This window comes from Diadema antillarum, unplaced genomic scaffold (assembly GCF_040938485.1).
Source record: "Diadema antillarum isolate AM-2024a unplaced genomic scaffold, OU_Dant_1.0 seq00000847_RagTag, whole genome shotgun sequence".
Taxonomy (NCBI): Eukaryota; Metazoa; Echinodermata; class Echinoidea; order Diadematoida; family Diadematidae; genus Diadema; species Diadema antillarum.
Window position 1 is genome coordinate 1,618,677 of NW_027271721.1, and position 26,617 is coordinate 1,645,293.

Here is a 26,617-nt window from a genome sequence, read left to right on the forward strand (position 1 = left end):
TCCTTTTGGACATTTTAAGCTGACATATCATTTAGAGCATTCCTTCTTGTTGTGTTAACTTTGCAACTCCTTAGTCAAACCAAGAAGACATTACAAAGTAGTGACTTTTTCATATCAGGCACCAATATGCCAAAATTGTGCCAACTCTGACTAAAACTGTAGTAATGTTGTTGTCAAATCAGAGAATTTGTCATTTTAATTGTATTTGTGGTGTAAATACTCTCTACTAATTGCAGCTTGCCATTAGCATCAATTAGCTCACACACATACTGGTTTTCCTGAAGGGATCGTTTAGTATTCATATAAGATGCTTACAGAATACAATGTTTGTCAGCTTTTGTCATTTCAGGATATACCCAGCACTAGCCATCAAGGCATTATATGAAAAAGTCCACAAACTTTTAAACTAGTCTTATTTGTCTGACTTTTAATTTCAAGGTGCTGAGATGTTTTTTTTTTTTTTTTGTGGTTGTTGTTTTTTGTGTGAAAGAAATAAGCAGCTTGAATTAAAGTTTTTAAAGCAACTTATTTTGTGTTGAATATTTGTATACACATGTGAATATCTGTATACAATATATACTGCAACTAAGTTTGCATTCATAAACAAATAGTGTAACAGTATGCATATTTGCATAGTAGGCAGCTGTACTCTCTGATCAGGTCAGTTATATATCATTGTTATCGTAAGAAGATCAGCAATTCAAATACTTGTTGGTCGTAGAGTTATTTTATATCATGCCCTGTCTGGGACCTAAGCAAACATTGGAATAATTGATGTGGCACTTCAAGTAATATCAAAGTACAGGACTCATCAAACATTTTCCCGCCAAAGACAAGAAGGCACTACTTCATTTTCAGACAAAGTAATAGTACTGCATTATGAATGGCATTTAATGTCAGTCTGCTGTAGCCCTACTACCAAGATAGTCACTGGCAGACAGAATTCAGTTACTTCAGCTCACTTTTTTGTGGAATAAGCACAATTATCTCTGGCAAAATATTGTGGCGGCGGCTACTGTTGTACCCATGACACTCAATAGGTGAGCATCTTTTGCATAGCAAACTCACACTTTTATTAAATTAGACTTAAAGATGTGGCTGGGATAGGGGTTGGGTGTTGCTAAGCATTATTCCTTTCAAGAATGTAATTCAACCAGCACTGGTATCTCTGTCAAGAATGGTCTCCCGGGTAAATTTGTTATTAGCTTGTTTCATTGGGAAACATACTTTCCTCCTTCATAACTGATTTTGCTTTTTGTTGCTTTGCTTGTGCGATGTTTATGAAAAACAGCCACCTTGAACCTGTGCATTAGACATGAACATCTCAGCAGAGCATCTGAAAAGTGGCAAATGGCTAGGAAGATCACCCCAATCATATTACGGTTACAGTCTTTGTATTGATGATATTGCTAATTATTTTAGGTATATCACAGTTATATGATGTGCAGATGGTAACGATGGCCTGATTCTGTAGTAGCATTAATATACATTGTAACATATTCAGCAGCTTTTCCACAACATTTGGTGTGCAGTTCTTTTATGCTCTTTACATGTTTCCGACTCCGTCAACAGAATCAAAACCAAAGCAAAAAGTGAAAAACAAAACGTATGAATGCTTGTAAGCAAGCAACCATGTCAGGTGTGGCTTTAAAAGTCCCATCTGAAGGACTAGGCAATGAGAATAAAATGCCTTGCTTTTGGAGCACAACTAGTGCTGCTACGGGATTTGAGCCAGGGATCTCAAGATATTAGTCTGGGGTCTCATCTACTGAGTTAAAACAACTTCTACTATTCTATTAATTATTCTAAATAGAATCAATATTGGTCTTTACTTACGCCCAGTGATCGAAACATTTAATATTCCTTTAAAAATAAGATTTACTTCTTACTTTGGGATTTCATACTATTTCAAATGTGTCATAACAAAACTTCACCAAAATGTGATAGTTTGTCAAGAAAAATGATATGTATATATATTCTTAAGATACTGGTTTTACATCTATTAGGACTGAAGAAATAGCTTTGACCTATACGAAAAAATTCAACTTATGAGGAAGTAAAATCCCTAGATTATAAAGAGAAGAGAATTTGACTTTTGACTTGACTTATACGAGATTGACTTTAGCAAGGTTGACTGTATTTCACTTCACGATGAAAGACTATACAACAAATTCTTATAAGAGCCATTTATCTTATTTCAAGTTATCTGAGAAGAGTAACTCACTAAACTGGAGAATTATAAGCCCTTATATCAAAACAAATGAACATTATTCTTTCACTCACTCAGTTGCCCAGTTTCTAAGTCATAAATCATTTGAGAAGGAGAATTCTATTTACTGGTATGTCCCTCGCTTATCTATGATCGTGACTGCCATGAAATTATATTGATAGTGAGAAGTTGGCAAAGTCATGGCCGGGCATGTGAACTCAACAATCTTTAAATGTCATACACCTAGCTTCTTCAAGAGCCTCATTGAGCTATGCATAGGGGGAATACCATGCACTACATTCCATTGCTGCTTTTGCATCAGGGAAATGTTGACAATTGGTAGCCAGTGGCTGGGGTAGGATGTCTTCTCAGATGGGCAACAAACAGCAGAGATGTCAGGCAGCTTCCTGGATCTGTGTTTGAATTGTGGAAGACAAATTAGACTACAGCCTAGAGAGGGCACAGTCTGATGTGGGAATGGACCACTCTCACATGGCTCCACAGAGAACATCCTAAGCCTCCTTCAGTCACTGTACAACCCTCTCTGTTTGCTCTTTTAATTGAATTGCATTGCTCTTTTAATATCCTCGTGCCATGTATGCTGCAAACACTGCTTCCCTGGGAAGACAGAGTCATCAATTCAATGTCACCCAGAGACATACTGCACTGTGGGGATATGCCCATGAAATGTGCATGAAGATCTGCATAAAGATTTTGCTCATCATACTGCAATCCCTTTAAAACCTTGTAAGTCTCAGGTAGTGATATTTATGTGTTATACAAGGTCAGAAACATAATTCAAAGTGTCTAAACTAATAGCTTATAGGTGGAGATTTATGATTATTTCCAGTTTCTATCAACACAAATGGCATTCACTAATTAAATGTCCATAAAGCTGTGTTTCCGTGGAAGGATCAATCTGTAGAACATGAATTTTTCTTGTGTTTTCTTCTTTCTAATGATATGTAGAGTTCCATTCTTAGTTTTGTTTGTATACCATTTCAATGTTGATTTTAATACCACAGTGAAACTATATAATATGATTAAAGGGGCTGTACAGTTATAGTGGTTGAGGTGGGGATTCATGTTTTGAACATTCCTAAGTGAGATAATGAGAAACCTCTTATGAAATATGAAAGAGCATGTAATTTTAAGAAGGATTCAACATTTATTTGATGAAAATTGGTTTTCAAATAGCTGAGATATCCAAAAAAGTAATAATAATAAAAGGTGACAGGCTACGCCTTTTATTAGGATCTCTTTGTTCCAACTTGTTTTTGGATATCTTAGCCGTTTCAAAACTGATTTTCATCAGGTAAACTTTTGATATCCCTTAGAATTGCATGCTCTTTGACATCTCACAGAGTGGTTTCTGAATATCTCGCAAAACGTTAAAAGCTAAATCCTCACCTTGACCAGAACTGTACACACCCTTTAATGCGCTATGAAAGTATGATATTTAACAAGAAGAAAATAATGATAATGGCAACATATTTATGTATTATATATGTATATGTATATATATATATATATATATATTGCTCTTTCTTTTCCCTGCTCTTATAGACATAAACATACAGACATATGTGCATTTTATCTGTCCATGTGTTATTAACCAAAGTCCTGAACAGCTTATGTATGTCTCATAGATTTTTAGATAATTTAGTGGGTATACCTAAAAAAAAAAACATGATGGAAACTATATTTCTCCCTAGATTTCACTTTATTGGCTGAAAAGATCGCTCAACAAGTAATGAATTGATTGATGCATATGTTTGTTTGTTTGTTTGTTTGCTTTTTTTTAATAGGAGGAATAATGGAAAACCTTTAACTAATTTGTGTCTTTTATTTTATTTTCTTTCCAGATCCATTTCTATCACCGGATGATCAGCCAATGCCCCAAGCACCTTCACCAGAAGCTCAAAATATATATGATCTTCAGTCATCCTGGCCTCAACAACAGGAGGAGCCATCTCTTCCTACAGAGAGCAGTCAACCCCAATCAACTCAAGACGCTGACAGCTCCTTTTTGGTGACACCATCAGAGGAGATCTCAAGTCGGAAGGGATTAGAAGAAGAGGTAGAGCACAAACCAGACCTGACTGTCCAACAGCAATTTGTGCCACAGGACGCCGAATTACATGCCGCAACCCCAGAGAGTAAAGAAGTACAACCTAGTGTGATGGATGACAGAGGCATTGAAACACCACAGGAGCACTTGGAAAGCATGAGCACAAATGAGGTAGCAGATGTAAAGGCTGTTCCCCATGAAGAAGAAGCAACAGGTTATGATCCTATGCAATCTCAGCAGATGGAGTCAATCAGTTCTAACCAGCAAGAAATTGCTCCTGTGTCAAACAACTTCCAGGAGCTTCAAGTTGAAGCAAGCATGGATCCTTGTGCAGTGCCCAGGATAGCAGAGACTACTGCAATAGATGCCAGCTCCAATGGACAATATGATGAGAAACTGGAGTCTGGTGAAAATGTGGACTTGTATGAAGCAGGCCAAGGAGCAGTTCCTTGTCAAGAGGAAGAACTTAATCTGGAATTACAAAAAGCCCAAGAAACATGCATGTCTGAGGCCCAAATGTCCTCTAAAATTGATGGAACTACTGCACCAGGTGTGGATGATAGCTATGCACAAGATCAAGCTTTATTGTCAAGTGACACTCAACAAGATAGCAGCCAGGCTGTTGATGTGCATGAAGGCACATGCAGTACACAAAGCATTGAGCATTCAATGATCAGCCAAGAAGGTCCAGATGTTCATGCAGCAATGTACGCTTACCCAAGTGAAACATCTGATATTTCACAGCAGAATGGATCAGGTCCTCCTAGTCCTATTGGAGATCCCAGTCAAAGAAAAGAAAGTCCTCCTCCTGATGATTCAGGCAAAGAATCACACACACCTGCAGCTGATAACTTTGCAGCTACCGTTGCAGAGCCAGAAGTTCATATCTCTCATGAGGACAAAATAAAAGCCGAAGAATTGAGAGATGGTGACTCAATATCAAAAGTAGAAAGAGATCAATGGGGTATCTGTGAGGAATCGCAAGACCAACAGTCTGGTTTTGTTGATACTGCTGGTGAGGTTGACCCTGTTGATGTAGTTTTAAAAGCTAATTCTGAGGAAAACCTTGTAGGAATAGAGCCTGACCACAGCATGCATCCTGAGATTGCTGATGCTGATAAAGAGGTTAGTAAAGTGGATGAATCAACACAGGAGCATCAGCAGATGGAATCACCTGAGTCATCAAAGCCACAGGACTTACAAGAGAATGTAACCGGGATTCCTTCACACAGTGATCTAGAGAGGGATCATGCTGACAAATATATCGATGACAGTGTAGCTCCTTTGCCTACTGAAGATGTTGATACAAAGGCTCAAGAAGATGTTATCACTGAAACTGCATCAAAGGTAGAAGAAAGTGAAAGTTTAAAGCATCCACCTGAGCAAGATCTTAGTTGTTCCTTACAATCAGAAGACCTGCCTACCATAGAAACTGATGGCCAAACAGAAGAACTAGAAGAGAAATTACTGGACAGGCCATCAGAAATGGCTGAACAAGAAAAGAGATATGAAGAAGTACCTGTGACTTCAGTAGATGGCCAAGGACCAGAAAACACTGCTTTACAAGGTGTGCCAGTTCATGAGATCACAGAATCAGAACAAAAAGAATCAGAGATCATGCCTGCTCATGACACTGAAAAACAAGCAAAAGAAGCACAAGTAACCCCTTCCCACGATACCACAGAACAGGTCAAACAGGAACCTGAAAGTATGCCTGCCCCTGATATCATAGAACCAGACCTACATGGCAGCCTCCCTTCTTCTTCAGAATCAAAGGTCCTAGACAGTGATGCTGACCACAGTGTGAGTGAACCTGTTAAAAAACCAGCGGAATCAGAAGAAAGAGCTCAGCCAGTGCCACTGCTTGATCTTGGAGATGGTCTAGTGGAAGACCCTTCTCATGTCCAAGCAGAACCGTCCTCTGCTGGGCCACAGTCATTTGAGGGCTCTTTCTCCCCCATTGAAGACAATGTGGCTGTTGCACTGGCTTTGCAAGGGGAAGGAGATATGGTGCAAAGCAAGGCACCTGTAGAAAGTGATGATGATGCAGACACAGAGACAACAGAAGTTGAAGCAGAAATCAGAGATGATACTCAAGCAGAAGACTTACCAGGTGAAAAGTCAACTAACATTCCCTCTGAAGTGCCTCCTGCAGACAATATGAATAATCCAGAGCTTCTAGCAGAAAGTATTTCTGACATTGACAAGGATGTGTGTGAACCAACAGAATCCAAATCAAACGAGCAAGTTAGTGAGCAATCCTCCATGAGCACAGTCACTCATGAAACAAAGAGTGAAGAGGTATCGGAAGAACTGACATCGGTGGATCAACTCAAAACAGAAGAACTTCCTGTTGACAATACTGAGCATGTTGCCGTTACTGAGCCTGTTGGTGTTTCTGAGCCTGTTGATGTTTCTGAGCCTGTTGGTGTGTCTGAGCCCATTGATGTTTCTGAGCCTGTTGGTGTTTCTGAGCCTGTAGATGTTACTGAGCCTGACGTTTCTGAGCCCGTCAACATTACTGAGCCCATCAACATATCTGAGAACATTGACGTTACTGAACCCGTCAATGTCACTGAGCCTGTTGACATTACTGAGTCTGTCGACATCACTGAGCCTGTCGACGTCACTGAGCCTGTCGACATCATTGAGCCCGTCGACATCACTGAGCCCGTTGACATCACTGAGCCCGTCGACATCACTGAGCCCGTCGACATCACTGAGCCCGTCGACATCACTGAGCCCGTTGACATCACTAAGCCTGTCGATGTCACTGAGCCTGGCATCACCACTGGGCCTATCGATATCGCTGAGCCTGTTGATGTCACTGAGCCTGGCAACACCACTGGGCCTATCGATATCGCTGAGCCTGTTGACATCACTACGCCTGTCGACATCGTCAAGCCTGCCAATATGTCTCTTCTTGATGAACAAAAAGTAGAAAGTCCTCAACTTGAAGACCAGGACCTTCCATTAGGAGGTTGTGAAGAATTAGTGAAAACTGAGGAACCAAGCATTCAATCACCACATGATGCCCAGGACTTGCCAGCAGAAGATCAATCACTCCAAGACAGTGTCCCAACTATGTCAAAAGAAGTGGAGGAAGAATTAAGTCAGTCACCACAACATGATGTAGAAACTTTGCCAGCAAATGCTGATATAGACCCACTAGTGAAGACTGAAGGCTCATATACTCCAGCAGTAGAGCATGAGGCTGATGACATGCCCAAAGATTCTGAAGGAGAATCATACACACAGTCACAAGAACATGATGTCCAAGTCTTGCAGAAGGACATTGATGAAGAATTATCTGTGAAGGTTGATGAATCATACACTCAGGCACAGCCACAAGAAGTCAAAGACATACCAGGAGAGGTTGAAACAGAAATGCAGTCACAGTCACCAGACCATACAGTTCAAGACTTCCAGGGAGAAGGTGATGAGGAATTCCTTGTAGAAACAGCAGATGCAAATGCTCAATCCCCCAGACATGAAGTTCAAGCCATGTCAAAGGAGGTTGATGAAGAATCAAGCACCCAGTCATTTCATCAAGAGGTTCAAGATTTCTCAAAGGGGGTTGATGAAGAAGTGCCAGTGACAATCAAAGAATCAGACATGCCACCACCAAGCATTGCAGTTGAGATTCCAGCTGACACACCACAGGATTCCACTCCAGATGTTGCAAGGTATGAAGCTGAAGCTGGGCCATTGGAAGAACCTGTAACTGATAGAGAGGAAATGTCAACAGACACAACCCTCCAAATCACAGCTGATAAACTACTTGAGGACTCCCAAGAAAAGGCAGACAGTGAACCTGAAAGGCGTGCTCCAAGTGTTACACCACCAAACACACCAGAAGTGTCCTCTGTGTCTCCCCCTGAAGATGATCATACTGTTGATGATGCAACAATTCAAAAGCAAGTACAAGATGAGAAAATTATTGATCAGGTGCCACCTGAAACTCCACAAGTACTTCTATCAGAAGAAACTCAAATTCAAGCTGAGGCTGCAGTTGAGTCTGAAGAGAGCAAGCCTGCTGGTCAGGAAGTGGAAGAAGTGCTAAAAGCTGCTGTTACACAATCAGAGGAGCCAGAAAAGCCAGTCAGTGTGGAACCTTCAGTGATCACTGAGGCTCCTAAGCCGTGTGCACCAATACAAGCACCAGTTGCTCCAACAAGCAAGGCTGCATCAAAGTCAACAAAAGAAAAAGTGCAGAAATCAAGCACATCTCAACAAAGCAAAAAGCCCAAAGTATCTCCTGCCAGCAAAGTTCCTGCCAAGGCAGCAACAACATCACCAGCAGAGAAAGCAAAACAACCTGAAATGCCAAAGGTTTCTCAAGTGCAAAAGAAGACCGTCCCTACAGCAACAAAGTCACGACCCAAGTCAGTGCCTACCGAAAAGAAAGAGCCTACCAAGACACCCACAAAGACACCAACAAAGACACCATCAAAGATGTCTCCTCATCTCCGCAGGACTGCATCACCAGCACCAGCTGCTGCCTCTCCTGGAAGAACCAGAGCAGCAGCATCAAGGATAGATACCAAACCAAGTGAAAGTAAACCAAAGCCTGATAAGGTATAAACACAAAAAACACATATGACACAGGTTTCAAATGATGTAGACTAGAATGACATTCTATGCAGTGGTATGTAAAGGTAATATTTTCAAACTATGTTGTCATTACAGACTCAGATTGTGACTGTAGTGTATCTAAAAAAAATATATATATTAAAGTGATATCTCTGAGTTCTTTGTTTTGATTGTCAAGCCATGGGAGTTTTGTGTATTTTTTATATACTGAGGAACATCAGTGTTGATATTTTCTTGAAGTTTTGGAATTACAAGCGGAGACACTTATCTATTCTATCAATTGAGTTCGTAGAGATGGTATTATATTTATCTGTCGTATATCTTTATGCACCTTCACAAACATGACAAAATCAACTAACTTACTAATTCTGCAAACTGTGTGGGAAGTTTTCCTATATAGTATTTCTAATGTCATCATTAGCTCTCTTAGATTGTGCCAACACAGAGGGAAAACTTTATTAAATGCAGTGACTAGAGCCATGCATGAAGCATAGCTATATATTTCTCTTCAAACAAATGGTATGATCTCTGTGAATGTGATTTTCTGTTACATTGTGATTTGTAACGACATTGGAAAATAAAATTAATTTTCACTTGCATGTTAACACATACATTCCTTCTCTCTTCAGGCTAGATCCCAGCATCAAATAATAATTGTTCAGATGGTAAAGATGGGTCTTTCAGTCAGCATTTGATGAGACAGACAACTTTATTGAAGCCAATTATTTGTTTGTCATCTTTCTGCTCCTGTACAGCCTCATCGTGTCTTAATGCTTTTTCATGAAGACAATTTGATGTTTATTTTTGTTCTTTCTCTACACCAGTCAGCATAATCTCTTGGATGTATTCTTCTACATCTAGATACCACCAAGAGTATGTTTGTGTTACATCAGCTCCACAAAATACAGCTTGTGACAAAATGTCAAAATATATTACATTGTTTTTAAACAATTTTGCAGGCCAAGATGTCAGCAGTCAAGCCAAAGGTTGGTGGAACAGTTTCACCAGTTGCAAGGACATCAAGTGCAGAAGTGAGGTCTGGGAAGTCTTCACCAAGAAAATCAGGTATTTTTTGAGCAATATATCTCCATAGCAGATGAATGGTGATGCATCATCTCTTTTGTAATACCTTTAATGTATATCAGCAATTGAAAATTCTTATTAAATAGTGTCAGTAAAAGCTCAAATAATGACTTTGGTATGTATAGTTGGTAATCTTTGATAATATAATGTGCTTAGAGGTGTTCTGGTTCTGCTTATATGTTCTGTTTTGCTTGTTTGTCTTCACCTCAAATTTTTTTTTTGAATGGTATTGAAGGATTGTACAACCAGATATTGCCTCACAAAAGATAACAATTCAGTAATTTCTTTATCACTTAGTTTGTGATTTTGTTTATACAGTATGTGTCAAATAACTGTGTATTACATAGAATAGGGAACATTTCAATGAAACACACCAATGCCAGTCACCTTTTGGTGTTAGCTATGACATGCCAGAAACTCTTACTGTCCTACTTATGTTCAAACCTGCCACTAGTAACCAAAGTATTCTACCAGAACCAAAATGGATATGAACTCTTCCAAAATGAATTGTTTACTGTCTCACCATCTTTTCTATGTTAATGTCAGGTAAAATAAAGCATGTGCAATTAGATTTTTGGCTTCATTTCATCTCTACTCAACCTCTCCTCCCCCTCCCCCCCCCCCCCCCAACTCAGCTGATGGGGACTCACCTCGTCTACGACAATCTCCAAGTAGGGGTGGATCTGCAGCATCCAGGATTGGTTCCCTTGACAACAGCAAACACACACCTGGTGGAGGAAATGTAAGGCTGCTGCCATTCTGGACATTCTTTAGATAATAGCTAAATCTGTATTAATCCATAAAGTTGCAGAAACCACATTTCTTGGGGTGATGCTGTGTCTTACTATCTTGATTTTTACTATTGCAAGTGTTTCATGAGGTATTGTGGGTAGATATATTATGTCCTTTAAGCCCTTTGGTTTTCTTGTATATTTCTAAAGCTTCTTCATTGCTAGATATATAACTGTTTCTTAATTGGCAACAAATTTTAGAGGATCATTTTTCTGTTTCTCTTGCAAACTGGTATAATTATAAATATGTCATTTGAAAACATATTTTTCTTTAATGCACAGATCTTTTTAATTAATTTCCTGACCCCAGGATAGTATTTGTCTAGGACAGTCTGTTCTATATGGACTATAATATCTAACTTATAATTAATTCAGAGATCAGTTACTGATTCAAATTCATAATATCATCTGTCAATTGCTTAAAATGTATTATTTACTACATAGACAGTATCCTATTTTGTTTCACAGCCAGCTCTTAGTATCAGACAAGTTGTACATTTAAAAAAAAATTAAGTTTGCATAAAAATTGTACAACCTTAATGTTTCAAGAAAGTATTTCCATATTTCATTAACTGATGAAAAGATGATATGTCCTAATCAACAGGTAAAGATTCATACTGAGAAGACTGACTACAGCAAAGTCCAGTCAAGATGTGGGTCAATGGGTAATACCACACACAGAGCCGGAGGGGGTAACGTCAAGGTAACTATTTCTGAGTATAGAAAGAATCAGAAACTTTGTTTTCCTTGCAGGCTAGCTTCTTTGTAAAGGCTTCATAGCAAGAGATGCAAAATGGATGACTCCTTTTTCCTGGTGGTCCTCCCAGAATGCATATGCCATAATAAATATGTTTCCTCTAGTATATAACCTGTGTCACATTATCAAAAAGACACAAAATGATATCATTGTTTGTCTCAAGACATTTACCACTCTTACTATTTCATTCAAATAATGACAGATGAATTGATCTGTTTGAAATCTATTCCCTAATAGCTTTCTTGTTTTCTGCTTCATTTACATTTTCTGTTGATAATGTTTTTGATGCAGGTCGGTGTGATCCAGGAAGTTATGATATTCTGACCTGAAAAGCATGTGATGTGTCACATTCTTTTGTCACAAATGTTGTTCGCGTACTTTACGTCCACTTGTTTACATCCACCATCACACTGCCAAGAGTTGACTGACACTATTTCCCTCTAAACGTTTCTCAATACCATCCAAGCATCAAAACATAGCATGCTTAGTTTATGACATTTTACCAATGAATTTAAAATGTCAATTTTCATCAACAATTACACATTTTGAATGACTTGAATGGATTGCAGTACTTTTGTGTTTCAATGTGTGTCTTTTTTCAGAGTTTAGGAATTTCATGAGATCATGATGTGCTGACAATGTGATTGGTGTTTTGTATGAAATTCCATACTACCACTACATCACATAATATGTAGAAAAGTGCTTGGATATGCCATCCATTAACCTGTGAAGACAGAATTCTCTCACAAGTCTTTGTAACCATCATCAGATCACTGATCACAGCCATCATGTCTGTATCTGTTATTTCATGGCATTAGAAACTGTTGTGAAGTTTGAATTGTGTGCAGAGCATGAAAAATTTTAGATATTAGAGTTACCAGCAATGGTTGATTTACATGCTAATTTAACCACAATGACCTGTCTTTATAATAAGCTTTATCCACTTTTTTTTCTCCTCATCAATGGTGATTAAAAAGGAGAATAATCACAGATGTCATAGAATAAGTCATAATACCAGGGAGATCTTTTAAAGTAAAATCAATGAGTGTTGCACAATGACAGCGAGACAAGTATTTCCTTTACAAACTGATAGTTACTAAAAAAAAAAACCCATGTGTTTCAAGGAAAGATTGTTTAATTTCATCATTCCTTCATGTATAGTTTGTTTCAAGTTGTTTTCTTTCAGCCAGCAATTAGAGTAATACTAGTTAATTCAGATGAATTATGGTTTCATCTGCATTTACATGAATAAAGACAAATGCAGATGATAGATAACGAAAGACAACAGCTATGAATTGAAATTGTGGTAATTAATCTGTAAAATTTACCCATGGTTTCCATCTGCTGGTTTCCATCTAAAGCTGATGATAAGTCAATAGATTGATATGTTATCTTCTCAGCACAGGAACATATAAAAGTGCTAAGGAAAGTAGCAATTAATATTCATTTTGTCATAGCATGAGTTGAGCATGACTACTGATAGAAGGATGTAATTTTGGTGAGCTGATCATACTTACCACGTACTTGCTTACCCTCCCATTTCTACAACCCTGGATAAATCTAGATCTTTGATGAGAAAGTGGACTTTAGATCGCGGGCCAACAGTCGTGTTGGGTCCCTGGAGAATGCACACCACTCCCCAGGGGGTGGTAATGTTAAGGTATTGCATGTGTGCCATCAACTCACATCCTGTTTAAATGGATTGGTCTGAGGCAGAGTAAACTAACCTTAACACTAGGATTACACCAGGATCTTGTGTCTGCATCACACTAATAGAAATCCATCTGCCAAGGAGCAACCCTGGGCATTAAAGAAAAAAAAATCATTGATATGCTGGGTAGACAGCTAATTTTCAGATATGAACTTCTTTTTTTTCTTTGTTATGTGATTTCATTGATACATTCACTCTTAATGTTTGGATTTGTTTTATAATTCAAATCATGTTTTTTTTTGCTTGCTCTGGCATTGGGTGACCTCCACACTGTTAAACAAATGTCTGTTTCAAATATGCAATGAAAAGGAAGTTAACTAACAGTTTAGTGATCTGCAGCACATTTCTGATCTTCATGGCAAAAATTAAAAAAAAAAACTAAAACAAAAACAGACTCATTTCTTAACCATGATTTGGAGACAAGGCATTATAATCAGTAGCATAATATCATAAACAGAATTTGACATACAAATTATTTCAGTATACATCAGATGGATTTCTCCAGTCTGCATGCTGTGAATGAAGTTCTAACAAACTGACTTGATTTGATCTTCATGACTAACCATTTAGTGTGCCTTTATAAACTGAACGTGTTATCATCAACCTAAATCAATCATAGTGGTTTCACATAAACATATTCCAACAAATCATATATTTAGACATCCCACATATGTATTAAATACATATGTCTGAAAAAAAAGTGACTCATTTAGCTTGTTAAAGTGTCATAAGTATCTTTCAATGGAAATAAAAATGTGAGGCACTTCAGAAAGGGCTGAAAGGGATGAACTAACTTTGTCGTTTTGAAAAAAAAAAATATCTTCTTTGTACGAAATTGTCATACCCTGTATCAGCAGAAATGGGTGAATTACACTAGAGTAAACACTTTTTTTTAAATTGCTTATTATATCTGTTATATTTATATCAGTTATTGGCAAGAAAGAATAATAGAAGGCACAGATTTCTAGGTAAATGTAAAGGAGACACCTACTCGTTTCCACATAGAAAAACGGTTTTATCTCATGCTGACACAACATGCATTTAGATGCATTGACAAGTAGTGAGATTACCAGGTATTTGGGCATTTTTGGAAAGGTAATCTTTACAGTGCAAGGCCATGAAAGTTTTAATTTGTTTTGATTAGAGTTATTTCCTGTACACCTCGATGTAAATTGCTGTAAATCTCAATCATGCTAGCTAGAAAAATGCAATTAAAGAAGATTATAAATAGTTGTAAATAATTAAAAAAAATAATATGGCTAGAGCTTATGCATGCTTCAAACTACCAGAAATGATATTGTGAAACAAGCCATTCAGAGTATGATATTGCATAGCATCAAAATATGTTTTTTGTGTCAATGAATTCTGAAATCAATAATTTTTTTTCCCTAACAAAGTCTGTGGGTAATTTTTGAACTTGTGGCTGTGATTATTTAAGTTTACATGAAATAGGAGCCAAAAGGCTAATGTGCGCATACTATTTTAAAGTATTTTCCGCAAAGTCTCATTTGCAAATGTGCACCAAATATCACAAGTTTGTCTCAAATTCTGCAGTGTAGCCTAAAGCATTCACTGCCGGCCGCGGAAAGCTGAACAAGCCGTAAAGATGAAAACATGCTGCCCCCTCGCATGAATGTAATGCGCCATGGGATACATCAAGTGCACTTCATTGAGCTCTCAACCAACTGTAGTTCAAGCTGATTTGCTGTGTTTGAAACCGTGTAACAGTTTGTTTACCATGTCACCTGAATGTTACATGATATGTTGTCATGATGGAAAACTTTGTGATATGGTGCATGCACATGTCTATGTATTTTGTGCCACAGTGTTGCATATTTTTTGTGTGCATTTTTCTCCCATTGTGAACAGGTGTATACTCATCTAACTAAGGTCCAGAGGGTTTGTTTTTCCTTTATTAAGTACACTGGTACCACAAGTATTTTCCAACTGTAATGACAAGTGAGAATACAGGATGCAAGCTAGTAGCTGAGGTAACAAACAAGTATTCATTCATGTGAAGACATGAACATGATTTTATCACATCTGTTGAGAGAGTTTTTTTTTTCTAAAGACAAGATTTTTTATACTCCAAAGTTTTGAACATCAATGCAATTGATTTCATAAAGTTCAGCCATTTTTACTAGAAGTGCTGCATGAGCATTTTTAAGCTTGTATGTATTATGCATGGTTTGTTCTATGGAGGTCAAAGATGAACAGGCATAAAACCACACACACACACACATACATCCACACATACACACACACACGCAATAAAGATTTGTAATATTTGTAATGATTATGGATTGGTTGTAATAAGAAAAAGAAGTAGATATTGATTCTCACCTGCTCGCGATGCTTGCACACCTCATTTGATTGATGATTCCTGCCAAAGAAACAGTAAACTTTAAAAAAAATTATCTGTGTCATTGATTATTTTATGCACAAATCTGTATAATTTGACCTGACAATTGTACCCTCTCAATCCCATCATTTTGGGTCCACGGTGCCACACACCTTCACCCTACTCTTTTCAGATTGTCCACGACCCTGTCACAATCTCCAAATCAGCAACAAGTCGTGTCTGCTCTTTGGAGAATGCCCATCACTCCCCGCAAGGCGGGAAAGTCAAGGTGATTTTTGTAAAACTAAACCTGTCAAAATACCAGTTTAACAGTACATGGGTTCAATAAATGTAACCCGTGATGATGGTACTTTGATTGGTGATGACAAAGTTGAAATTGCATAATCCAAATTGCAGTGAATCCTTTTTTTTTTTTTGCATGTTTATGATATTTACTGCAGCTATATTAACACTGGCTTGATTTTTATTCACACCATGTCTCAAAAGTCACAGTTGCTCGAAGCTGCTCTCACATAAGTTTGAATCTTTTTCCATCAATTATATTTGTTACCAATGCAGACAAACAAAAACAAAAAGACTTCTTCCCGAATACATCAGATCTCATTTATGGTCACCTCTGACATTTTCTGCACTGCCTTGGACAGTACTTGCTCATCAAGCACTGAAAAATCGAATAGATCTGTGCTATGGTGGGCATGATGGAGAAAATGATAATATTATGAAATCTATCTTTACTATATCTTTATCTTTATCTATATCTTTACTAGATATCAACCACCTTTAAGTTTGTTTTTGAGCAATTCTCTTCATTTCTTTTTTCCTCCATGTGTGGTGCTATAGTTTAATATACATTCCCAATAAAGACGTAATGCAAGCAAAGAGTTAAAGAAAAATTGTATAACCTACCAGTACTCAATTTATTGTCAATGTTTATGTTGTTGGTATTAGAACCAAGAATTTCATCATGTATAACTCAGCTAAGCTCACCATTTATTCTCTTGTTCATGTTTGCATGGGTATAAATGCATGTTTTTGTGCTGATTTCCATGCAGTGAGACATTTAGCTTATGCTGCTTTTGTCAGTGTTAAAAGGCATGCTTTGTAGCAAGAGACCAGCTATGGATATCACACATATCACAATTGCTTATTAGCCCTTTGAATGTGCATAGGCACTGAGCTTAACTTGTCAAGTTTTTTTGATCAGCATTCAGTAATGCGTCTGAGCTAATGCCCCTCTCTGGTGTAGCAATGTGACTCCGTCCAATAGGAACATCATGGTGACACAATATCGAATACTGTAAAAGTGGATATTTTCGCGCGACCAATTTTTCGCACTTGGCTGGGTAAAAAGAGTTTCGCATGTTTTTAATTTCACGGAATCAAGACATTACGCACAGGAACATATGGCAGGTAAAAATATTCGCATGCTTTTATTTTTGCGCTAGTTTCTGGATGCGCGAAATGCGCGAAAATTTCAACACCGCGAAAATTTCCACTTTTACGGTAGATTATGGAAAAATTGGGTAGTCTCTTTTCATTGAGTGCAACATCTTACAATCAATTTTTTATTCATAGTAAAAGTTACTTAATGAAAAACTGAGTCAGGCATCCACATTACTAGTGGTATCACAAATGAATTATATGAAATTTTTCAAATTGGGCAATCTGGGTACAAAATGCAAATGACAGGTTCAGATTGTGTATTTCCCTTACAAGTTCATAATAAGAAATATTTTGAGGATGGTTTGATATAAAACAATGGTGAGATGGCATTTTATTGAACAAAGTTAGGCCATCAAGCAAAGATGAAAATGAAAGAGTACTTACTGCTACTCATGGCAGGCATGCACATGCGGCTTGATGAATTTGTTCATTCATACATCAGAACTGAAGATTTGAAGTATAGTTTGTCAATGTCATCAACAATGAAGGGGATCTGAAGAAATTTGTCATAGGTTTTTAACCATGTTCACGACTGGCAGCAAAAGTCTACAATTGTGAGGTAGATTGCAATCACTACCACAACATTTCAAATCCCAACTACAGGAGATATGCGTCATATGCATATTTCATATTATTTCAAATTTTCTACGAAACGAGCACTTTTGGGTAAGATTGCAAAGCGAAGATGGAGATGGGACTGACTTGTAAGTTCAGAATGCAGAATATAAAGTCAAAGAAGTATTCAACCCCTGCATAATAGCTTAGGATGTGCTTCTGCCAAGACTTCAATGGGCAAGAGTACAAAATAGTCCAATGATATCTAAAAGACAATTTTGCAGCATCATGTGTGGATGGGTGTGCTTTAACAGATTTAATTTTCAGTTTGGGATCACAATTATTTATCTTAAAGATAATGTTTACCATTGGGAGCAGTGACTTAAAATATTCCAGTTATCACATTTGATGCATATGTGTAGGTCAGTAGTATCACAAAACATCCTACCGTTAAAGACAAATTTGCAATAAAGCCTAAAATATAAGGAGATATCACTATTTTTCCTCAGTAATTAAACCATAACTGTTGATGGTTTATTCTAGAAACAATTCTATTATAACTATTGTTCACATTAAATTCAACAGTACTTAACATTGTTTATAGGCCCTACTGATTAACATTCTTACATTGGTTGTTTCTATTCCCCTAACTCACATTTTAGAACTATTTTGTAGCACTAAAGCTGGTTTTTTTTCCATCTGCAAATGGTGAATAATGCCACTGGGGGCAGCAGAATGATTTTGCTGTATCAGAAATGTATAGTTCACAGTCTCCCATAAGAGGACAAGTCTCTCTCTGAAGATAAAACAAAACTAAAACTAAAACAGAAGAGAAAATGATTGTGAAACAGTCATAATTTGAAAACCATTGGTCAAACAACCACTAAACAAAAATACAGAGAGAAAAAAAAAGTAAATTTATGTGAAACAAAAAAAAAAAAACAACAACACAAACCCATAGATTACATTTTTATCATAAGTAGTATCAATAGAGTTGATTGGGGTGTGGAAGTACATGTCACAGCAAAAGAAAATTTAGAGCCTAGTCATACTGTCAGTGCCTCAGCCAAATGCAGAAATAAATGTGACTTCAAAGATGCCCTCTTGAGTTGAGGTTAGATGTGTACATAAACAAGTGACCCCCTAAATTGTGAATGTATCTACTCAATGCTTTGTTTGCATGCATGAAATGTGGTTTTGTGATTTGATCCTTTAATCTGTTGTTCTTGTTGTCTCTTTCTGTCTGCTGTTCTTGTTTTGCATTACTCTTCCTCCATAATGCCAATCTGTGTGCCAATGCTCCGTGCTGCCCTGCGTAGATCCTGCACGACCCTGTGAATTTCTCAAAGTCAGTGTCAAGTAGAGTGGGCTCCATGGATAATGCCCGCCATTCGCCAGGCGGTGGGCAAGTTAAGGTGACTATTTTAGACCTTGGGTGACTTAAATCATTAGTAATGCCTGCACTAAAGTTAATATAGCTTGCTGATTATTTTCTCAATATCACAACTTTTCTTCAAGGGAAGTTGAAGTATTTTTTGAAAATAATCTCACAGTATAATCACTTAAAAATTCTTTGTAAACATTTTTTTTTCTCCTCTTCAAATGTTTAGAAGACATTCACAAGTTTTATTTACAATTTTTGGTAATGTATATGTAATCACAGCACTCCACTGCTGACTAATAAAAACAGTGGCTCAAATTTAAGTGATTTGATTAAATATGAGTGAAAAAATGAGAGCATGATTGAGAGAGACTTGAAAGAAATCATCAAAATTCAACACAGTCATGATTACCAAACTGTTCACAAATGATTTATAATAACCTTCATGACTACTTAAATTACATCAAATGAAAAAAAAATGACTCTGAAGCGTTGCTTGTTATCATAAGCAGAAAGTAGATTTTGTTATAAAGCAAGATTGCACAATTATTATGTGGATAGTTGGAATGCAACTGTTTCTTTGATCTTTAAAGCAAAGTTATACTCATCCTTTCTTTAGATAAAATGAAAGAGTTCATGTTGCCATAGCAGCTGTGATGCAGGCTCTAATACTATTTACATATTTTATCTTTATTTCATTATTAGCAAGGTGATACAAACTGTTACTGTCAAATTTACTTAGGCCTACTATTATCACTACACCAACTGCAACAGAAAACAAGTTGATTATAAGAGGAAATCTGCTCTAAACACTGGATCTTTGATCAATGCTGATTTAAAATGAATGTGATATCTAATTATTCTAATGTCTCCTGAAACAAGGCTTCTTTTAAGAGCTAGGGACAAATCAACTCATGTTCATACAGTTTCACAGTAAGGGTCCACTGTGCCATGAATAACAGTCCACTTCAGTAAGCTCTTTTTAAATACATGTTAAACATGAATTTCTGTAACAAGTATTAATCCATGCAATAAAACATAATCTTGAATGTAAACAGAATCTTAGTTACAGGCATATCAAATTGGTATAAAAGTAGATGATAGGTTGATATAATACTATTCCTTTTCCTCTTCAAAATATGTGAAGTTAGGGTGTCTGTAATTATGTACCATATTTTATATGTGTTTCCCTGTCTTTATTCATGGTTATTTTTCTTTATTTTTTGTCTTATTTCCCCCTTTAAAACTTGAAACATTATCTGCTCTCCATCTCAACGTCTTCCATCATTAAAAAAAAAGATCACAAACTCCCCCGTGGATTTCGGCAAAAGTGCAAAAAGTAAAGTAGGCTCACTGGAGAATGCTCGCCACTCGCCAAGAGGGGGAAACATCAAGGTATGATGTATCAACTGTAGCTAGAGTGACTGCCATTAGTTTTTGTAGAAACTTTGTTAGGCTCAAAAATAATGAAGCATGGCGTTTATCTCTTGTAGAACTAGAAAGTAACCACCTTGGCACACATCATAGATTTTAGTAGTACTTGTCTACGTCATATGAAACAACATCAAAGATTGACATCGCAAGCAGATGAATGCACAGAAAACAATATATAAACTGGTTGAAATAAGAAAGGAAATGGTAGAGATGAAAAAAAAATGTTTGATTTTCAAAGTATACACTCAATATACTTGTCACTCCACTAGGTATTGGCCAGTAATCTTCTCAGCAATTTGAAATTGTGGTTCAATGTAATTACCACTGTTTCTTTAACCAACTCATGGTTTATATGACCAGTATGCTATATTGACTGACATGTGTAACCCCATATGGATTACTGAACTGAAATCCCATGTTCGTGTTGAGATTTGTCACTAAATCGGTCATGAATTGAGTGTTTTTCAAATTAAAAGAAGAAAAAATGGTTATAGATTTGTACATTCTTCTACATTAATATTTTTGTAAATTATAAAATAAAAACCATTCTATTACATGTAAGTGACATTAACAGTTTCACTGGTAATAATGGTGCTTGTTATGGTAGCTAGAGTAGTCTGTGATAAATGATGTAGAATGAGTAGGCCTATAATGGTACAAAAGGAAGTAATTAGCAATATAGTTCTTACAGTAGTAGTAGTAGTCGTAGTAGTAGTAGTAATAGTAGTAGTAGTAGTAATAGTAGTAGTAGTAGTAGTAGTAGTAGTAGTAGTAGTAGTAGTAGTAGTAGTAGTAGTAGTAGTGGTGGTGTGGTGTTGAACTAGTATTATTGTTCTGTAGTACAGAATACAGTAGCATCAGTAGCAGTAAATGTTGCAGTATCATAATGGCTGGTGTATAGATACTCAAATCTACTTTGTAGTCAGATCTGTAAAATCCACCCAGATATGGTTTCGTGACAGAGTATTGGTCATAACATGATTTTCACACAAGGTAATCTATGTTCCATTATCTAATGACCCATATCAGGTTGTTCAATTTGACATCAATTATTATCATACCATTGGTATTTGTCCTCAATTGCTTGGTATCAAGATTCCTAATGAATTTATACAAATGGCATATGACATCAGATGACATTACATTACATAAGCATTATATAAGATTTAATTTTTCACATTTTTTGGCAATGAAATTTGGATTCTTGGAAGTTCTCAGACTCTTTGATCAAATGAAATATTTAATGTTATTTCAAGACATTGTGGCTGTATTGTAGCATGTTTAACTTTTAAGTCACGTACTCACTATACTCTTAGTCAATATTTATTAAAAACACCCACAATTCTTTGCAACAGAAGGATGTTCAACCATACTCAGTTTTTACAGATAACCTGAAAGTAATGGTTGCAGTGAATCACCAATAATTCTTGTTATATTTTATGAGGGGGGAAGGCCGTAATCATGTAGTGCTCTGGGATATGCTCATCATTTGGATGTTTTTTTTTTTTAAATAAAAAAACTGTCTTGAAAGGTACAGATATTTCTGTACATTCTCTTTTGTTGAGCTGGTTATAACTTATTTCAGAGTGTAACCCACTTGATGTTCAGCAATAGAGTGAAATAGAGTAAAAGAAGGATTGCTAGATAAGGCTAACCATGTAACCAGAGGTGATAAAGTGCAGGAACCTCCTTGTGTGGTGGCAGTATAAATTAGGTGCAATGAATTTTATTAACCCATTGATCCTTCCCAGAGTGATAGTGAATCAGTACAGGTGCTATGCCTGAATCAAGACAGTATACAAGACATTTTCACAGAGTGCCAGAAATTAAGACAGGGAAACATGTGTTTCTTATATGTCATGAGAGACATGAGTTCATGGTTATGTTTCAAAGAGCTTTGAAGATCAGGGTTCAAAATACAGATAACAAAGATATGGCTCTTGCTGATGATTTGTCAGAAGCTCTCTTCATTTTCCAGCTTTAGAATTTGCAATTCCTTTCTGATTTTTGAGAGTATTTAGGCAGATTCTAGTTATCAGTTGCTTCTGTTGCATTAAATCTTGAGCTCAGGATCTTTTAGCTCTGTTGATGTGTATTTAATGATTTATTTTCTCCACTCTTTCTTTGCATTTCAGGGCGGTGGATCGCAGTTAAAAGCTTTGCATTTGTCTGCAATATATCCACCTATGTTTCTTTTCCTCCTGAAACTGGCTGTGATGTTCTATTACATGTCAAACATATGCTGCAATTAAAATTGATTCAATGTTTACTTTGACAAACCAGTCATTCTTAGCTTACAATCAGGTAACTTATGTTTTTGGCATCTGCAAATACTCTTCCTTTCCATTCCTGGAAATTTTATAATCAAGGGGGGGGGGGGGGGGGGGGAGAGAGAGAAAAAAAGTTGAAGATTGATTGAAAGAGTTACATGATTGATTTGCATCATGTGACTTTAAAAAATAACCAAAAACCAAAAGAAAGGAATGATACTACGGAATGGCAAAGAATCCTTGAACCAGTTTCAATTATGCTGACTCTCTGCTTTGTGCATCTTTAAGCTGTTTCCTCTGCTGTCAGAAAACTCCGGATTGCTGAGTAGGATTATTCATCTGCCGTCTCTGGTGACTTTGCACCTCATGTATTTTTTTTCTTCTATTTTGTTTTCTATTCTATTCTCCACAATATTTATAGATTGTTTCTCAATCAACCGATTTCTCCAAAACGGCGAAAAGTAAGATAGGATCCCTGGACAACGCACAGCATACCCCACGAGGTGGGAATGTAAAGGTAGTCCGCACTGTTCCTGTGCAACGTCTTCAGTGTAACCATTAGTGGCATTTTGAAATGAGACGGCAATTTCCTCATGTTTGAAAGAATGATGGGAGAAACAAGTCAACATGTTTTTTGTTTGCAGGTACAAGCAAGGACATGAGCTTTAGTACTTGTTATGTCTGTGTCCTGTACCTACTAACTCAAATCAGGTTTCCTTCAACAATGACAGACTTTGGGTGAAACTCATTTCCCAGTTCATAAAATTTTGCCAATGACCTTCTATGGAAGAAACAACAAAGTCTGAAGTATAAATATCATGTTTGACTGCAAGACAGTATTAAGAAATATGCAAAAATGATCACTGCTTGCCAAGAGATTTCCTTCCAAAAAAAAAAAGAGGAAAAATCCTGCAAATGCATGCCATGCTGATATGTATATTATTCTTGCACAAAAGAAGAGCTGCAAAGAGAGAGAAAAAAAAATCATGAAAATGTCATTGATTAAGTATACCTGCCTTGTAGCACTCTAACTGTACTGCGTCTTTCGTGGTGGTGTATACTCTGCCCAATACTGTACGCTTGTTTTACCCTCATGTTTTATCTACACAAATTTCTTCTAGATCGTCAGTCAGTCAGCAGACTTTTCAAAGACAGCAAAGAGCAAAATAGGATCCATGGACAACGCCAAACATTCACCAGGAGGAGGAAATGTCAAGGTAGTACCTTGTTCAACCGCGACCAAATCCTTGACTTTTCTCCACAAGAACATATTCTGCTGAAATGCCACACGCAGTGTTGGCAGTATATGACAAATATACTGTACTTGTTTTTGTTCTTTTGTTCTCTATCCTTTTGGAAGAGATATTCATATTATGTTCCATTTCCCTGAGCATCTCCATTCTTTTCTTCATGGGAGCAACGGATACTCCTCTATATCAAAAGAAATGCCAGAAATTATATTCTATGTTTCTTTCAGTTGCGGAGGTGCCAGAATTTTTATGATTAAAAAAAAGCAGGCAATATATCTTTGGCCTCAAAGCATCTGTGTGTTCAATAAATATCTTGGACAGATGCATGAATTCTACATGTATGCATCTTGAATTTGATTTTGATTTTGATTTTGGTTTTATGTTTCTTGAAGTGGATTACAACTTCATCTGACGAATGCTTTTCTCAGGTGTTCATTTGTGTTTAGGACAAAATGTATGCTCACATACCAGTGAACTTCCTGACACGTTTGTGCGTGAAAATACTTCCATTTGTGTTTGCGAGTGTCGATTCCACTTTGCATCATGTGTTTCTGCCCTAATGATGTCTGTCCTCAGAAACAAGCTCATCACTTAAGTGAGAAGGATTAAATTATTGATTCAAAGAGATGATTGATCCATTTAATGATTGCCAAAATTACTTTGAAAAATTCCCACATGCATGCATCCCACACATCTCTTCCAAAGACATAAGCATCAATGAAAGAAAAAAAAATAGAGACTTTTCCATGAACCATGTAGTTGATAAAAATGTGGATATATCTAGATTGTGTTTTATTCTTTTCATTGCTGTGAAGATTGAATCCAAAAAGGTAGACTTTAGCAAGAAAGTGACCTCCAAGATTGGTTCCCTGGACAACGCCTCGCACAAGGCCGGTGGCGGGAAAGTGAAGATCACTTCAGAAAAACTGGAATTCAAGGACAAGGCTGCCTCCAAGATCGGATCCAAGGACAACATCAAGCATAAGGCTGGCGGTGGACAGGTCAGGATTGAGAACAAAAAGCTGGACTTCAAGGAAAAGGCCACTTCCAAGATTGGATCCAAGGACAATATCGAACATAAGCCTGGTGGAGGTCAAGTAAAGGTCAGTTCCTGCCAACTGCAAAAACAACAAGCACAAGTTTGATGTCTTTTTAGCGATCTTAAAACATTCATTTTTTCCTCTTTACTTTTCTGTCTAGGTAGGACATGGCGGGGCACCACTCAGACACTGGCTTAAAGCTAAAGACATTAGAAATCACATCAATAACTCAAATCAATTCAGACCAATCATTCACAATTAGTCATAATATACTATCAATTTACCTTGATGTCACAATTTTGATGTAAAGCAGGATCATCATAAATGAAATGAAATGCGTCTATGGTATTTCAATAGTGTTTGTTACCTTCCAAAAAACACAAGTAGGCCTAGTTTTTCTTTGGAATCTTGATAATTACTTAAGCTGAGAACTGTCTCAACTTGATTTTTCTCAGTAAATTAATTTGAATAATCCTGTTGCATGACATCAACTAGAACCAGTCACTTGTCTGACACCACGTTATGTCTTTTTTTTTCAGATTCAGGATGAGAAACTAGAGTTCAAGACCAAGGCCCAAAGCAAAGTTGGCTCACTGGACAATGCAAGCCACAAGCCTGGTGGGGGAGACGTAAAGGTATTGAAGAGAAATGCTCATCCCTGTTCAAATTGACCTCGATATATAGATAAAACTCAAACAAACAAGACAGCAATAATTCCATTTGAAGCAGCCTTAAAGTAATGAAATCTGTAAGTTCAATTGATTTCATGAGACAGTACAATCAGTAGTACTCTAAAACAAACTTGGTGACAATGTATCAACTACTGGTGTGTGCACAAAGTTTTACAAGTTTTATTTCCAAAAGAAATAAATCTGCAATACAGATCCACTCTGTTTGTGTTCAAAGAATCAAACTTTGATACACGGAATAAAATCAGGCTATAAAACCGAATTGTATGAGTTTCATCTAAAGAGTACTTACAATTAAAAAATAAAAATGTGTTTTTGATTACAATCCCATAACACAAGGTAATAATTGCTATCAACTCACAATTTCTTCAGTAGTTTGTTTTATGAATGTCATGAACGATAGATAATCGATCAAATTTAACCATTCCTTTTTTTTTATTGCATATGGAAAAAGGGGAAAATTTAGTGAAAATCTGTGTACAGGTAAATGGGAGATTTTTGAGACTATGCCATCATCATCACATCTACTTTGTGGTTGCTATGGTAATATAACTGTTTCATGCAAACAAGTGAACCTTTACGATTTCATATATTTCTCATTTCCAGGTTGATTCTCTTTGTTTTGATTTTACTTTTGTTATCAAAGTAAACTGGAACATGGTGTGGTATTGCATTATGAAGAGAAGGAAATTAAATCCTCTGTATGAAACTTTAAATCACTTGCAGTGACTAAACGATGACAGTGCTTGAAAGGTGACAAAGACAATCCCTTTTTAAATTTTTTGCATCAACAAACCAAAACTTATGACTTATAAGATTTTGTCAATCATGACATTCACTGTCATCATCACTGCACATATTGTAACTATCTAAATCACTTTCAACTAAAAATCTTCACACTGAATTTTACAAGTATGAAATTTCTTCTACCACTTTGATTAGACTTCAACATTATGTATTCAAGTTGAAGGTGAGAGT

The 26,617-nt window shown here is 36.7% G+C and overlaps 1 protein-coding gene across 9 annotated transcripts in view; it reads left to right on the plus strand.

The window, feature by feature from the left end:
- The window catches only part of LOC139740309 (uncharacterized), a 100,480-nt gene that overhangs the window by 67,754 nt on the left and 6,109 nt on the right, over window positions 1–26,617 (plus strand). The window contains exons 1-12 of one of the 9 annotated variants that reach the window (XM_071650901.1): window positions 916–1,040; window positions 4,075–8,858; window positions 9,833–9,938; window positions 10,592–10,698; window positions 11,352–11,450; window positions 15,750–15,845; window positions 18,895–18,990; window positions 20,256–20,351; window positions 23,082–23,177; window positions 23,782–23,877; window positions 24,726–25,013; window positions 25,490–25,585. In XM_071650901.1, the coding sequence (XP_071507002.1) occupies window positions 4,104–8,858; window positions 9,833–9,938; window positions 10,592–10,698; window positions 11,352–11,450; window positions 15,750–15,845; window positions 18,895–18,990; window positions 20,256–20,351; window positions 23,082–23,177; window positions 23,782–23,877; window positions 24,726–25,013; window positions 25,490–25,585 (5,931 nt within the window). In that variant the 5' untranslated portion in view covers window positions 916–1,040; window positions 4,075–4,103. Of the gene's footprint in view, window positions 1–915; window positions 1,041–4,074; window positions 8,859–9,832; window positions 9,939–10,591; window positions 10,699–11,351; window positions 11,451–15,749; window positions 15,846–18,894; window positions 18,991–20,255; window positions 20,352–23,081; window positions 23,178–23,781; window positions 23,878–24,725; window positions 25,014–25,489; window positions 25,586–26,617 lie in introns of those variants that run through there. The other 8 variants (XM_071650895.1, XM_071650896.1, XM_071650897.1 and 5 more) reach the window with 8 other exon arrangements.